This window comes from Cetorhinus maximus, chromosome 19 (assembly GCF_964194155.1).
Source record: "Cetorhinus maximus chromosome 19, sCetMax3.hap1.1, whole genome shotgun sequence".
NCBI classification, from domain to species: domain Eukaryota; kingdom Metazoa; phylum Chordata; class Chondrichthyes; order Lamniformes; family Cetorhinidae; genus Cetorhinus; species Cetorhinus maximus.
Window position 1 is genome coordinate 92845655 of NC_135897.1, and position 16983 is coordinate 92862637.

The 16983-nt window shown below is 48.2% G+C and overlaps 1 protein-coding gene across 3 annotated transcripts in view; it reads left to right on the top strand.

Annotated features, from left to right (window-relative positions):
* LOC144694037 (TRAF2 and NCK-interacting protein kinase-like) overlaps positions 1–16983 on the top strand; it is a 242556-nt gene that overhangs the window by 94388 nt on the left and 131185 nt on the right. For all 3 annotated transcript variants that reach the window (XM_078564386.1, XM_078564387.1, XM_078564388.1), the window contains exon 4: positions 4385–4441. In XM_078564386.1, the coding sequence (XP_078420512.1) occupies positions 4385–4441 (57 nt within the window). The remainder of the gene's footprint in view (positions 1–4384; positions 4442–16983) is intronic.

Sequence of the window (16983 nt, forward strand, 5' to 3'; positions counted from 1 at the left end):
TATTTTCTTGTGTTTTCCTTTCTAAAAGGAATGTTTGGTGATAAGATCACTACACTGGGGATGTCCAGCAGGTTTTATTCACCACTGGGCCTGATACTGGACTGTGATTTCCACGTGGTGATTTGAGTCTTGGGGCAGTAACAGTGTGTAGACGGGTGGATTGGAAGTCGTGGACAGTTTCCATCTGAGTCTCTGCTTTAATTACTGCTCGGACAATCAACAAGGCGCTGGCTATTTTTGGAGCATTTTTAAAAACTCTCTTTTGCAATTGAGACTAGGGCTGCTAGGGCTCTAGAACCGAGAGTCAGCGGCTTCACCACAGAATTGTAAACAGAGCGCCTTGCAAACTTCAACTCTTGACTCTTCGCCAGAATTGTTCTCTCCCTCCCTCTCCTCTCTCTGCTTCTTCTCTCTCCCCCTCTTCTCTCCCTCTCTCTTCTCTCTTTTTCTTCTCTCTCCCTCTTTCTCTCACTCTCTGTCTCTCTCTCTGTCTCCCTCTCTCTCTCCCTCTTCTCTCCTTCTCTCTCCCCCTCTTCTCTCCTCTCCCTCTCTTCTCTCTCCCTCTTTCTCTCTTCTCTCTCTCTCTCTCTCTCTCTCTCCCTCCTAGACCCTCCCTCCTAGCCTCTCTTTCTCGATATCATCAATGATGATAAATATTTTGGAGTTTATGACAATATCAAAGCTGATTGGCCAGGACAGACTTTAGCTTTGGCTTGTGGGCCAGGATTGGAGGAGGTGTCGCTAGGAAAGCCTCCATGGTAACTGTACCATGGATGATGTGGTAGCTGAGCTCAGTCCCACTCTCTGAATTCAGTCCTTGCCTGAGCTGAAGGTTTCCAGTAAGAGTTATTGGAGTTCATCAGCAGTAAAAGCTGTGACCAATGTTTCCCTCCGCTATCTTGGGGGATTGGACACCCAAAACCCAGCTCTATAGAAATATGCTACTTGCTTCAAGTCCTGGAACCTGCTTAATGAGTTTTTTGTTTTGCTTTTTGGCAAGTGTTATAGACTGAGAGAAAGATTGATTGGTATTTCTATGCTCCTTCATGACCTCAAGATGCCTCAAAGTGCTTCATAGCCAATGAGGTAGTTTTGAAACGTAGCCACTGTTGTAATGTAGGAGACACAACAGCCAATTTGTGCACAGCAAGCTCCCACAAACAGCAACGTGATAATGGCCAGATAATCTGTTTAGTGATGTTGGTTGAGGGATAAATATTGACCTGAACACAAGGTGAACTCACCTGAACTTCTTTGAAATAGTGTCATGAGATCTTTGACATCCACCTAAGTGGACAAACTCGGTTTAATCCAAAAGACGACACCCCTGACAGTGTGGCACCCTTTCAGTACTGGACTATGAGTGTCAGCCTGGATTATGGGTTCAAGTCTCTGTGTGGGGCCTTTAGCCCATAGCCTTCTGACTCAGAGGCCAGAGCGATATCCTTGAGCCACGGCTGATAGCAAATAATAAAATTTAAAATACCCTTGATATCAAAATCAAAGAAATACATTGAATGTACTCTGTCTCATTTCTTCCCCATTTGCTGGTCTTGTCCCTCTTGGATTGGACTAACCATTGTAACCACTCAATGCTCTTGATTGCTGCCCCCGTGTGGTGTGTTTTGTTACTGCAAACACAACCAAGAGCAAACTCCTGCAGTGAAGGTTGGCCAAGGCATCTTCTCCTTCTCCATTTTTCTTTACCTAGTCTACTCATACCCTCGCACGCAGCCACTTGAAGCAGGATCAGTGGACTCTGAGACAGGGAGAAAATTGGAGAGAGGATGAAGGTAAAGTTGAGCGTGGTATCAGCAATAACACTTTTGCTCCAGCCTTTCCTCTGCCAAATGGAATATCCCAAACATGGTATTCAGGAGGAGGAGTTACTGTGTCTCCAGGACTGTTTAAAGATTACTCTTCATGACTCCAGCTGTGAGCAAATGCAGAGGATAAATTACAGAGAGCGATACAGAATTGTGTGTTTTTGAAACATTTTCTCTCACTTTTTTGTTAGTTTTAAAAACATTGGCCATGGAGAGGGAAAAGGCTCTTTTGGCAGACGGTCAAGAACCATCCAATCAGCTAACAGCCTATTTGCTTTCCAATTGGCTGCAGGCACCATGAAGATCGATGTCTGCTGAGGGAGTGCTGCACTGTCGGAGGTGCCATTGTTTAGATCGGACGTTAAGCTGAGGCCCCTGTTCTGCCTCGTCCAAGTGGGTGTAAAAGATCTCATGGCCATTATTTCAAAGGAGAGCAGGGGAGAGCCTGGGATCAGTGTTTATCCCTCAAACAACATCATTAAAAAAAGCAATGCTCTGGTCATTATGACATTGCTGTTTGTGGGAGCTTGCTGTGTGCCGATTGGTTGCTGTGTTTCCAACATTACAACAGTGAGCACACATCAAAAAGTTTTTATTGGATCTAAGTCACTGAGACACATGGTGCTCATGAAAAGCGCTATATAAATGCAATGTTTTTAAGGGTTACTAAACCAAGGTGGGCAGAAGGAGTTAGGATACAGATCAGCCATGATCTAATTGAAAGGTGGAACAGGCTCGAGGGGCTGAATGGTCTCGTCCTGTTCCTACAACAGTTGAGTGTCCACAGGCTCAATGATGCAAAATTACTCTTTGTATTTCCACATCTTTTATTCCCGGAGTTTGTTTTAGTTTCCTACCCTGTGGTCTCTGTGCCTTGTTGTGTTATTCACTGAAATTCCAGTGAGAAATCACCTGCACTTTTATGAGTTAGTGTCACAGGATCTTTTATATCTACCTGAGCAGCAAGCCTGCCTTATTATCAAAAAGTGGCACCTCCAACAGTTCGGCACTCCCTCAGCACTGACCCTCCGACAGTGCAGCACTCCCTCAGCACTGACCCTCCGACAGTGCGGCACTCCCTCAGCACTGACCCTCTGACAGTGCAGCACTCCCTCAGCACTGACCCTCCGACAGTGCGGCACTCCCTCAGTACTGACCCTCCGACAGTGCGGCACTCCCTCAGTACTGACCCTACGACAGTGCAGCGCTCCCTCAGCACTGACCCTCCGACAGTGCAGCACTCCCTCAGCACTGACCCTCTGACAGTGCAGCACTCCCTCAGTACTGACCCTCCGACAGTGCAGCACTCCCTCAGCACTGACCCTCCGACAGTGCGGCACTCCCTCAGCACTGACCCTCCGACAGTGCAGCGCTCCCTCAGCACTGACCCTCCGACAGTGCGGCACTCACTCAGCACTGACCCTCCGACAGTGCGGCACTCCCTCAGCACTGACCCTCCGACAGTGCAGCACTCCCTCAGCACTGACCCTCTGACAGTGCAGCACTCCCTCAGTACTGACCCTCCGACAGTGCAGCACTCCCTCAGCACTGACCCTCCGACAGTGCGGCACTCCCTCAGCACTGACCCTCCGACAGTGCAGCGCTCCCTCAGCACTGACCCTCCGACAGTGCGGCACTCACTCAGCACTGACCCTCCGACAGTGCGGCACTCCCTCAGCACTGACCCTCCGACAGTGCGGCTCTCCCTCAGCACTGACCCTCCGACAGTGCAGCACTCCCTCAGCACTGACCCTCCGACAGTGCGGCTCTCCCTCAGCACTGACCCTCGGACAGTGCGGCGCTCCCTCAGCACTGACCCTCGGACAGTGCGGCGCTCCCTCAGCACTGACCCTCAGACAGTGCGGTGCTCCCTCAGCACTGATCCTCGGACAGTGCGGCACTCCCTCAGTACTGACCCTCGGACAGTGCAGCACTCCCTCAGTACTGACCCTCGGACAGTGCGGCACTCCCTCAGTACTGACCCTCTGACAGTGCAGCACTCCCTCAGTACTGACCCTCCGACAGTGCAGCACTCCCTCAGCACTGACCCTCCGACAGTGCAGCACTCCCTCAGCGCTGACCCTCTGACAGTGCGGCGCTCCCTCAGTACTGACCCTCTGACAGTGCAACACTCCCTCAGCACTGACCCTCCGACAGTGCAGCACTCCCTCAGTACTGACCCTCCGACAGTACAGCACTCCCTCAGTATTGACCCTCGGACAGTGCGGCACTCCCTCAACACTGACCCTCGGACAGTGCGGCACTCCCTCAGCACTGACCCTCAGACAGTGCGGCACTCCCTCAGTACTGACCCTCAGACAGTGCGGCATTGTGAGTGTCAGCCTGGATATTGTGCTGAGGGCCTTGGTGTGAGGCTTGAACCCGTGACCTTCTCCCTCAGAGACAGGAGGTGCTACCAGTAGTGTCAAGGTTGACCGAAGGCCAGCAGGCTGTAATCTGGGTTGTGTACTCTCTTTCTTTCTGTGACAGGGACAACTCTAGCCAGAGTTCAGTGTGCATTCACTTCACTAATGCTGCTAAACCTTATTTTCCCACAGGGGCGACATGTCAAGACGGGACAGCTCGCAGCGATCAAGGTTATGGATGTCACTGGGGTAAGGTATCTCTCTTCATTGAGACTGGGCTGCCTTGAGTGTAGACCCATTGAACATGGTGTTATCGAGTTATGCACACATGACTTCAAATACGCCTCAGATTCCTTCAAATAGCTCAATGGATAGACTGTTGTCAGACAAGCTGATCGTCAGGTTCAAAGTGACAGTCAAGGTCATGGGTGCCATGATGGTGTTGGCTGATTTTACAAACCAGTATTGTCCAAAGCGAATGTCTAACTGCTCTCAGTCACCTTCTGACCCAGAGCCCAGACCCATGGACCCATCCTAGGACTTCCTCTTTTTCTCACTCCCAGTGCGTATGGAGGGGATTAAAACCAATATGTCGGTGGGAATTCCTTAGAAGGAGAGGAATTCCCCACTTAGATGAGGTGTGGGGTGGGCTTTGGATTCTGCTAGCACAGGGAGTAGCACTGCATACAGCAGGACCTGGCCTGGTTCAGCGTGCTCCATCAATAGGACAGCAAAGGTCGAGATCCAGTAGGTAGGATGTGATGGGTGGCAATGAATAGGAGTGGAATAGCTCGGAGTGGAGAGGCATGGAGAATTATAGTATTACCTGGGGACTGGGGTACAGTACTGGTGGGGACAGGTCTGTCCATAGAACCAGAGAACCATAGAACACTACAGCACAGAAAAACAGGCCATCCGGCCCTTCTAGTCTGTGCCGAAATATTATTCCGCTAGTCCCATTGACCTGCACCTAGTCCATAACCCTCCAGACCTCTCCCATCCATGTATCCATCAATTTATTCTTAAAACTTAAGAGTGAGCCCGTATTTACCACGTCAGATGGTAGCTCGTTCCACACTCTCACCACTCTCTGAGTGAAGAAGTTCCCCCTAATGTTCCCCCCTAAACCTTTCCCCTTTCACCCTAAAGCTGTGTCCTCTCGTGTTTATTTCTCCTAATCTAAGTGGAAAGAGCCTACTCGCATTTACTCTGTCTATACCCCTCATAATTTTGTAAACTTCTATCAAATCTCCCCTCATTCTTCTACGCTCCAAGGAATAAAGTCCTAATCTGTTGAATCTTTCCCTATAACTCAACTCCTTAAGACCCGGCAACATGTCACTGTATAACACTGGGGTACAGTACTGGTGGGGACAGGTCTGTCACTGTATAACACTGGGGTACAGTACTGGTGGAGACAGGTCTGTCACTTTATAACACTGGGGTACAGTACTGGTGGGGACGGGTCTGTCATTGTATAACACTGGGGTACAGTACTGGTGGGGACAGGTTTGTCACTGTATAACACTGGGGTACAGTACTGGTGGGAACAGGTCTGTCACTGTATAACACTGGGGTACAGTACTGGTGGGGACAGGTCTGTCACTGTATAACACTGGGGTACAGTACTGGTGGGGACAGGTCTGTCACTGTATAACACTGGGGTACAGTACTGGTGGGGGCAGGTCTGTCACTGTATAACACTGGGGTACAGTACTGGTGGGGGCAGGTCTGTCACTGTATAACACTGGGGTACAGTACTAGTGGGAACAGGTCTGTCACTGTATAACACTGGGGTACAGTATTGGTGGGGACGGGTCTGTCACTATATAACACTGGGGTACAGCACTGGCGGGGACAGGTCTGTCACTGTATAACACTGGGGTACAGTACTAGTGGGAACAGGTCTGTCACTATATAACACTGGGGTACAGTACTGGTGGGGACAGGTCTGTCACTGTATAACACTGGGGTACAGTACTGGTGGGGGCAGGTCTGTCACTGTATAACACTGGGGTACAGTACTGGTGGGGACAGGTCTGTCACTGTATAACACTGGGGTACAGTACTGGTGGGGACGGGTCTGTCACTGTATAACACTGGGGTACAGTACTGGTGGGGACAGGTCTGTCACTGTACAACACTGGGGTACAGTACTGGTGGGGGCAGGTCTGTCACTGTATAACACTGGGGTACAGTACTGGTGGGGGCAGGTCTGTCACTGTATAACACTGGGGTACAGTACTGGTGGGGACAGGTCTGTCACTGTATAACACTGGGGTACAGTACTGGTGGGGACAGGTCTGTCACTGTATAACACTGGGGTACAGTACTGGTGGAGACAGGTCTGTCACTGTATAACACTGGGGTACAGTACTGGTGGGGACAGGTCTGTCACTGTATAACACTGGGGTACAGTACTGGTGGGGACAGGTCTGTCAGTGTATAACACTGGGGTACAGTACTGGTGGGGACGGGTCTGTCACTGTATAACACTGGGGTACAGTACTGGTGGGGACGGGTCTGTCAGTGTATAACACTGGGGTACAGTACTGGTGGGGACGGGTCTGTCAGTGTATAACACTGGGGTACAGTACTGGTGGGGACGGGTCTGTCACTGTATAACACTGGGGTACAGTACTGGTGGGGACAGGTCTGTCACTGTATAACACTGGGGTACAGTACTGGTGGAGACAGGTCTGTCACTGTATAACACTGGGGTACAGTACTGGTGGGGACGGGTCTGTCAGTGTATAACACTGGGGTACAGTACTGGTGGGGACAGGTCTGTCACTGTATAACACTGGGGTACAGTACTGGTGGGGACGGGTCTGTCACTGTATAACACTGGGGTACAGTACTGGTGGGGACGGGTCTGTCAGTGTATAACACTGGGGTACAGTACTGGTGGGGACAGGTCTGTCACTGTATAACACTGGGGTACAGTACTGGTGGGGACAGGTCTGTCACTGTATAACACTGGGGTACAGTACTGGTGGGGACGGGTCTGTCACTGTATAACACTGGGGTACAGTACTGGTGGGGACGGGTCTGTCACTGTATAACACTGGGGTACAGTACTGGTGGGGACGGGTCTGTCAGTGTATAACACTGGGGTACAGTACTGGTGGGGACAGGTCTGTCACTGTATAACACTGGGGTACAGTACTGGTGGGGACGGGTCTGTCACTGTATAACACTGGGGTACAGTACTGGTGGGGACGGGTCTGTCACTGTATAACACTGGGGTACAGTACTGGTGGGGACGGGTCTGTCACTGTATAACACTGGGCTACAGTACTGGTGGGGACGGGTCTGTCACTGTATAACACTGGGCTACAGTACTGGTGGGGACAGGTCTGTCGCTGTAGTGCAGAGCCTGCAGAGGGCTTTAAGGCCACTATACTCCCACAAGGAAAAGATGGGAGGTAGAGTTTGTCCTCTTGTTGTCTCTGCCCTTAGCCCCTCCTCACACCCACCATCATGGCTGTTGCATCGAGGCACTGACACGATAGATATGTTGAGCTGTTTTACGTGTTGTTCCTCACTTCACTTACATTCCCAGTTTTTCAGAGCTCGAACCAGCTTTGTGCTTTGTGTGGGGTAGTTCAAGTGTGTGTTTTATCTGTCCTCACCTCGCGTTGCCCCTGTCAGACTATGGGAGGCAAAGCATTCTCCTTTCAACAGCATCTCCTCCCTGCAGCCATCTTTAGAAATCCGATGATACATGATGGAAACATTATTGTTCCAGAGCAGCCGCATTTCTGAGTGTAGATTATGGTCCTGTCATCTCCCTACAGTTTAACATCGCTCTGTCTGAGCTCTTAATGATGGGCCTGGCTTTGACATTCCTGGCAATATCGACTCCAGTAAAATTTCTGTAATTATTCCATCTCTCACCCCCTTTACTCATTCACTTTTTCAAAGAAGTAAATTTGACCACCCCACACAAGCCAGATCATGACTTGCACATCTCAAGATAATCGAAGGAGCCCCAGTGTCACCATAGATTATTAACCCGATGACAACATTGAAAGAGACATCACTGGGAAGCCCTTTACAGAGGAAAAGAAAGACTGACTTGCATTTCTATAGCACATTTCTATGGGCAGGCGGTGGCGTAGTGGTATTGTCGCTGGACCAGTAATCCAGAGGCCCGGGGTAATGCTCTGGGGGCCCAGGGTAATGCTCTGGGGGCCCAGGGTAATGCTCTGGGGGCCCAGGGTAATGCTCTGGGGGCCCAGGGTAATGCTCTGGGGGCCCAGGGTAATGCTCTGGAGGCCCAGGGTAATGCTCTGGGGGCCCAGGGTAATGCTCTGGAGGCCCAGGGTAATGCTCTGGGGGCCCAGGGTAATGCTCTGGAGGCCCAGGGTAATGCTCTGGAGGCCCAGGGTAATGCTCTGGGGGCCCAGGGTAATGCTCTGGGGGCCCAGGGTAATGCTCTGGGGGCCCAGGGTAATGCTCTGGGGGCCCAGGTTTGAATCCTGACCCCGGCAGATGGTGGAATTTGAATTCAGTAAAAACCACAAAACTATTGTTTTGTTTATAACGGAACAATCCATCTGGTTCACGAATGTGAAGGAAACCTGCTTACATGTGACTCTAGACCTGCAGCATTGTTGCTGACTCTTAAATGCCCTCTGAACAAGGACAGTTAGGGATGGGTAATAAACACCGGCCTGGGCAGCAATGCACATGTCCCATGAATGAAAAAAACCTTTTACTACCTCAGGACATCACAAAGAGCTTTTACAGCCAATGAAATATGTCTGAGGTATAGTCACTGTTGCAATGTAGGAAATGCAGCAGTCAGTTTACACACAGCAAACTCCCTCAAACAGCAACATGACAATTGTGAAACAATCTTAGTGAGGATTGGGGTTTGAATGTTAGCCAGGACACTAGGGATAACTCTAGTGCTCTTCTTTGAATTAATACCATGGGATCTTTCACATCCATCTCTGAGACCAGACTGCCTCAGTTTAACACCCCATCTGAATGATCACAGTTCCAACCGTGCAGCACTCCCTCAGTACTGACCTTCCAACAGTATAGCCTTACCCTGGTACTGACCTTCCAACAGTATAGCACTCCCTCAGTACTAACCCTCTGACAGTGTGGTGCTCCCTCAGTATTGACCTTCCAACAGAGCAGCGCTCCCTCTGTACTGACCCTCCGACAGAACAGCACTCCCTCAGGACTGATCCTCCGACAGTGCAGTGCTCCCTCAGGACTGATCCTCCAACAATGCGGCGCTCCCTCAGTACTGATCCTCCGACAGTGCGGCGCTCCCTCAGTACTGACCCTCTGACAGAACAGCACTCCCTCAGGACTGATCCTCCGACAGTGCGGTGCTCCCTCAGGACTGACCTTCCAACAGAGCAGCGCTTCCTCTGTACTGACCCTCTGACAGAGCAGCACTCCCTCAGTACTGACCCTCTGACAGAGCAGCACTCCCTCAGTACTGACCCTCTGACAGAGCAGCACTCCCTCAGTACTGACCCTCCGACAGCGCATCCTGATTTTATACCTAAATGGCCTCGCTCTAATTTTATGGATTCTGCCCCTTCTTCAAAACTTACCCCCTCCAGAGGAAATAGTTTCTCTCTATTTACTCTGTTGAATTTCTTTTATCATTTAAACTCGCCAATTAGATCACTTATGAACCTTTAAATTCAAGGGAATATGAGCCTAGTCTGCAACTTGGCTTGATAATTTTTAAATAGCCTTTAAGCCCTGATGTTATTCTAGTGACCCTGTGCTGCAACCCCTCTAGGCTAATAATGTCTTCCTGAGGTGCAGTGCCCAGAATGAACACATCTACTCCAGATGGGCTATGACCAAAAATCTATGCAACTGAAGCCTCACTTCTGTACTCCATCCCTCTTGACATAGATGTCAACCTTTCATTCTCTTTCCTGGTTGTATTTTTTTTTGTGCCTGTGTACTAGCTTTTATTAATGTGTGTACATAAACATCCACACCTCTTACTCCTTCATGGCTACAGGCTTCTCACCATAAAGAAAATATCCCAGTTTGTGAAATGGATGACCTCCCACTGCACATCATCCCTGTTGAATAGAATGATCCTGTACTCTCTGCAGTTTAGAAGAATGAGAGGTGATCTCGCCAGTATAAGATTCTGGGACAGTTTGACAGGCGAGGTGCTGAAAGTCTATTTCATCCTGGCTGAAAAGTCCAGAACAAGGGGTCACAGGTCTTAGACAAGGGGTCGGCCATTTAGGACTGAGGTAAGGAGAAAGCTCTTCACTCAGACGCTTGTGAATCTTTGTGATTCGTGGCTCTGGAGAGCTGTGGACGCTCAGTCACTGAGTATATTCAAGACTGAGACCGCTAGGTTTTTGGAGACTAAGGGAATTGAAGGATAAGGAGATGCGGGCAAGTGAAGTTGAGGTTGAAGATCAGCCATAATCTTACTGTGTAGTAGTGCAGGCTCCATGTCACCTGCTCTCCACTACCTTATGATCTTCACGGTTTTGCCCATTCACTTAATCTATCCCAGTCCCCCAACTTACAGCAATTCCCAAATTCATGAGTAGGCCAAGGACTGTCATAGCTTTTAAACAGAATTACTTACAAGCACTCTGAATGAGTCTGATAAAGATCTTTTCAGACGAACTTTTGTTCTAACAAAACCTCTTTCTTTACACACATGATCGAATCATGGATTCATACAGCACAGAAGGAGGCCATTCGGCCTATCGTGCCCCTGCTGGTTCTTTGAAAGAGCTATCTGATTAGTCCCACTCCCACCACCCTTTCCCCAGACCCAATCAAACTTTCCTTTTCAAATGTTTATTTAATTCCCTCTTTTAAAAAGCTACAGTTATTGAATCTGCCTCTTTTCTGGTGCAGTGCACCCTACATCTCAGCAACCTCCTGTGTCAAAACATAAAGAAACATGTTCTCCTCGTCTCCTGCCCGGTTCTTCTGCCAGTTAGTAATCACCCATCTCCGATTGTCAGAGTGGAAATACATTCTCATCAGCGTCATGGTGGGAGACATCAACAGGAAGCTGGGTGCAGGTGAAGGAGGAGGGACAGGAAGGCTGGCTCTTGAAGGCAGGAAATGGGTTTTATGTTGCAACACCATCAAAAGATTCATTAACTCTCTTACACGTTAAGGGATCCATACTTCACTATTTTGAAACCAGACTGGTACTGAATTGTATCATGGAATAGTAAGGCACAGGGGAGGCCATTTGGTCTATTGCAGGGTCACAATCTGGTTTGTCCCATCCTCCCCCCTCCCCCCGCCACCTCAAACTCTTTTCTGCTTATCCCTGCCATTCCCTTCAAGTATTCATCCAATTGCCTTTTGAAGTTTGCCATCAAATCTGTATCCAGCATCCTATCAGGCAGTGGCATTCCAAACCCTAACCACTCATAACGTAAAAGCATCGTCTCTGGCTCTTCTGCCCATCGGCTTAAATCTGTGCCCTCTGGCAATCGACCCTTCAGCCAATAGAAACAGTTTCTCTTCGTTTGCTCTGTCCAGATCCTTCATGATTTTAAACATCTCTATTATATCTGCTCTAAGCCTTCTCTGCTCTAAGGAGAACAACAATCTCTCCACCTTACATTAATCTCCCCATCCATTGAACCATTTTTGTAAATTACTTTGTTTTTTAAAAATTTATTCATTCACATGATGTGGGCATCACTGGCAAGTCCAGCATTTGCTGCCCATCTCTAATTTCCCATGGGAAGATGGTGGTGAGCTGCCTTCTTCAACGATTACAGTCCTTGTGTAGCGGTTTTGAGATAATTGCATATCTTGCTGGCCCATTTCAGAGCGTAGGTGAGAGCTGTCGCTGTGGGTCTGGAGTCACATGTAGGCTAGACCAGGTAAGGGTGGCAGATTTCCTTCCCTAAAGGACATTAGTGAACCAGATGGGTTTTTACAACAATCGGCAATGGTTTCATGGCCACAATAACTGATACTAGCTTTTTAATTCGGCTTTATCTAATTAATTGAATTAAAATTTCCCCCAGATACTGTGGTGGGATTTGAACATGTGCGTTAGATCATTAGTCCGGGCCTTTGGCTTGTTACAACATAAAAGCAAAACACTATAGACACTGAAAATCTGAAATATAAACAAGAAATGCTGGAAATACGCAGGGCGGGATTTTCTCTGCCCGCTGGTGTTGAGTGTGCTCGGTGACGCACTGACAATATGGCGAGAAGGCAAGAAATCTGTTTCACAATGTCATGAAACCAGTTTGCAATCGTCTGCTCATCGGACATCGGAGAAACTCATTGTCATACACCTGCACATCATTATAAAGCCAGCCCGCCGGAATCGTGCCCCCCACCGCTGGGTCTATGTCAGCGGGATTGCAACGCTGGTGCAGAATGTGTCTTGACAAGTGTGACGTGCCGAAGTTGGGACTTACCACCAGGGCCTTGCTCACATCGCGGAGAGCCGAGGAGCTGAAGATGCTGCAGCCTGACACCAACGGCTCACTGGCAGAACGTCCGTGGCCTGCTGGGTGGATTCTCATGGACATGGCTGCACCGCGAAGCAGCTCACAGAAGGTGGAAAGTCACCGTTGAGGGTCTGGTAACAACAGATGATGGTCGAGGGGATGGAGAAGAAGGTCCAGCTGTGTTTGGGAGAGGAAGATGTACCGGGGGCTGGGAAAGGAAGGTCTAGGATCGACAGGGAGAGGAAGAGGTGTCAGGATGGGGTGAGGCTGCGAATGGGGGAATAAAGGTGTCAGAATGGGGTGAGGTTGGGAGGGGGGGGGAATGAAGGTGTCGTGAGGGGGAGGTTGGGGGGGAGGGAGTACAGGCGGGAGGAGGGGGTAACAGAGGAGAAGATGGCAATTGGGAAGGTAGGTGTAAGGGGGGGTGGAAAGTGTAAGGGAAGGAGTTTGGAGGGGGTAGGAGTGCAGAGAGAGTGAGGAGCGGAACTGAGGAGCGCCTATAAATACAGATTGGAGTGAGGAGCGGAGCTGAGCAGCGGGAGACAGTGGGGAGCTGAGCAGTGGGAGATGGTGGGAGACGGTGGGAAGCGGAGCAGTGGGAGACGGTGGGAGACGGTGGGAGACAGTCGGGAGATGAGCAGCGGGAGACGGTGGGAGACGGTGGGAGACAGTCAGGAGCTGAGCAGCGGGAGACGGTGGGAGACGGTGGGAGACAGTCGGGAGCTGAGCAGTGGCTGTTCGGCTGTTTCAACTGCTCTGAGGCTTCAGTCGGGAAAATGAAACTGTGATGTGACATGAGGCCGGTAAGCTGATTGGCCGGGAAGTGCTCAGCCTCAGGGACAGCGTGTGAGAAACCAGCTCAGGACAGGTGAGTTCAGGTAGATCTATAAATAGAAAGAACTAAAACTTTAAAATAATAAACCAAAATTTGAAAACTTTAAAATTAAAACCAAGCAATAAAGATAAAAAAGCAATAAAAATAAAATAATTTAAACAAACATCCAAAATACCTACCTTGTCATTAAGGAGCATATAACCTTTAGTTGTCAGTGGTATTAGCATTCAATAAACACAATAAATTGGAGCCTACATAGGAAGAAAGTAGTTAAAGTAAATTAACTAAGTTAGAATGGCGGGACAGGTGTTATGTTGCAGCTGTGGAATGTGGGAGTTTTTGGACGCCGAGGCAATCCATGACAAATACATCTACAGGAAGTGTGAGCAGCTTGAGGAATTCCGGATCAGGATTATTGATCTGGAAGCCGAAATGCAAACACTGTGCAACATAAAGGAGGGGGAGAAATATCTGGATACTGTATTCCAGAAGACAGTCACATCTCTTAAAAGAGGGTCATCTGTTTAGGTCAGCAGTGAGGGACAGGAGGATGTGACTGTCAGTGAGGCAGGTAATGGGACCGAGCAGACAGTAGGGGAGGAGCCTCAGACTTTGCAATTGTCAAACAGGTTTGAGGTGCTCACAACCTGTGTGGATGAAAGTGAAGTCTGCAAGGTGGATGAGCTGTTGGCCATGGCCCTGTGGTACAGGAAGCTGTTCAAGTGGGGGAACAAAAAGGAATGTAGTGGTAGTACAGGTTAGTATAGTGAGGGGGATTGACACTGTTCCCTGCAACAAAGAGCAAGAGTCCAGGCGGCTGTGTTGCCTGCCCGGTGCCAGGGTTCAGGACACCTGCTCAGGGCTGGAGAGGAACTTGCAGTGGGAGGGGGAGGATGCAGTAGGTATCACTGACATAGGTAGAACTAGGAAAGAGGTTCTGCAAAGTCAGTATGAGGAGCTAGGTACAAAATTAAGAAACAGAACCTCAAAGGTATTAATCTCTGGATTATTACCTGAGCCATGTGCAAATTGGCATTGGGCAAAGAAGATTAGAGAGACGAATGCGTGGCTCAGAGACTGGTGTGGGAGAAGTGGGTTCCGGTTTGTGGGGCACTGGCATCAGTACTGGGGAAAGTGGGGGCTGTACCGTGGGGACGGTTTACACCTGAACCGTGCGGGGACGAGTGACCTCGCAAATCGCATAACTAGGGAAGTACAGAGGGCTCTAAACTAAACAAGAGGGGTGAGGGATCAAGCTTGGGTAGAGGTAGCAATTCAAGGTGTAGAATCAAGACAGGAAAGCAAAATAGTAATATGAGAAATGAGGGTCAGAGAATGGCAGGAAGGGACAGAGAGAAAATACCTAAGAATATGACAACAGTCAAGACCTGGATGTTACAAAGGTAATAAAAAGACAAAACTGAAGGCTCTCTATCTGAATGTGCGTAGTATTCATAACAAAGTAAATGAATTGATGGCGCACATTGAAGTAAATAAATATGATGTGATAGCAATTAGAGAGACGTGGCTGCAAGATGACAAAGATTTGATCCTTAATATTGAGGGGTACATGACATTCAAGAGGAATAGGAAGCTAGGTAAAGGTGGAGGGGTAGCACTGTTAATCAAAGAGGGCACTGGTGCAATAGTTAGAGATGACCTTGGTTCAGGAGATCAGGATGTAGAAACAGTTTGGGTGGAGATGAGGAAGAGTAGGGGAAAAAAAGTCATTAGTGGGAGTGGTCTACAGGCCCCCTGACAGTAGCCACAGTGTAAAACAAAGTATTCAAGAGAAAATATTGTGTACTTATGATAAAGGGACAGCAATAATCATGGGTGATTTTAATCTACATAAACTGGAAAAATCAGATTGGCAATAGTAGCCTGGATGAGAAGTTCTTAGAATGCTTTTGAGACAGTTTCTTAGAACAGCATGTTCTATAACCAACCAGACAGCAGGTTATATTAGATTTGGTTTTGTGTAACATGACAGGATTAATTAATGACCTCAGAGTAAAGGCACCCCTAGGAAGCAGCGACCACAATATGATTGAATTTTACATCCAGTTTGAAAGGGAGAAGAGTGGGTCTAAGACTAGTATCTTAAACTTAACTAAGGGCAACTATGTGGGGATGAAAGCTGAGCTAGCTGTAGTGAACTGGGAAACTAGGCTAGAGGATAGATCAATAAAGAAGCAGTGGTGGACATTTAAGGGGATATTTCAGAGTATTCAGAACAAGTACATTCTTTCTATAAAGAGAAATTCTAAATGGAGGATCCAGCACCATGGTTAACTAAAGATGTTAAGGAAAGCATCAAACTTGAGGAAAAAGCATATAACTCCGCAAAGATGATTGGCAGGACAGATGATTGGGCAGAATATAAAGAATGACAGAGAATGACTTGGTTCAGGAGATCAGGATGTAGAATCAGTTTGGGTGGAGATGAGGAAGAGTAGGGGAAAAAAGTCATTAGTTGGAGTGGTTAATCAGGAGAAAGAAATTAGTATGAGAAGAAAGCTAGCTAGAAAAACAGATAGCAAGAGTTTCCACAGGTACTTAAAAAGGAAAAGAGTAAGTATAGTGAGTGTTGGTCCTCAAGAGAGTGACAGTAGGGAGTTAATAGTAGATAATAAGGAAAAGGCGGAAGAAATGAACATGTATTTTGTTTCTGTGTTCACTATAGAGAATACAAAAACCATTCCAGTAATATCTGCAAATCAGGAGGTGAACGGAAGAAAGGAACTTGGTGAAACTGAAATCACTAGGGAAATGGTACTGAGTAAATTGATGGAGCTGCGGCTGGCTAGTCTCCGGGTCCCGATGGACTACACCCTAGGGCCTTAAAAGAGGCGGCTAATGAAGTAGTGTTAATTTTCCAAAATTCGCTAAATTCTAGAAAGGTTCCATCAGATTGGAAAGTAGCAAATATAACCCCTCTATTCAAGAAGGGAGGGAGGCAGAAAACAGGAAACTAGAGGCCAGTTAGCTTGATGTCTGTCGTGGGGAAGTTATTAGAATCAATCATTAAGGAGGTTATAGCTGGGCACTTAGAAAAGCTCAAGGCAATTGGGGACGAGTCAGCATGGTTTTGTGAAAGGAAAATCATGTTTAACCAATTTATTGGAGTTTTTTGAAGGAGTAACATGCGCTGTGGATAAAGGGGAGCCTGTAGACGTGCTGTACTTGGATTTCCAGAAGGCATTTGATGAGGTGCCACATCAAAGATTATTACGGAAAATAAAAGCACATGGTGTAGTGGGTAACATATTAGCCTGGATAGAAGATTGGCTGGCTGGCAGAAAGCAGAGAGTGTGCATAAATGAGTCTTTTTCTGATTGGCAGGATGTGATGAGTGGAGTCCCACAGGGGTCTGTACTGGGGCCTCAACTTTTTACAATTTACATCAGTGACTTAGATGAGGGGAGTGAAGACATTGTAGCTAAATTTGCAGATGACACAAAGATAGGTAGGAAAGTATGTTGTGAAGAGGACATGAGGAG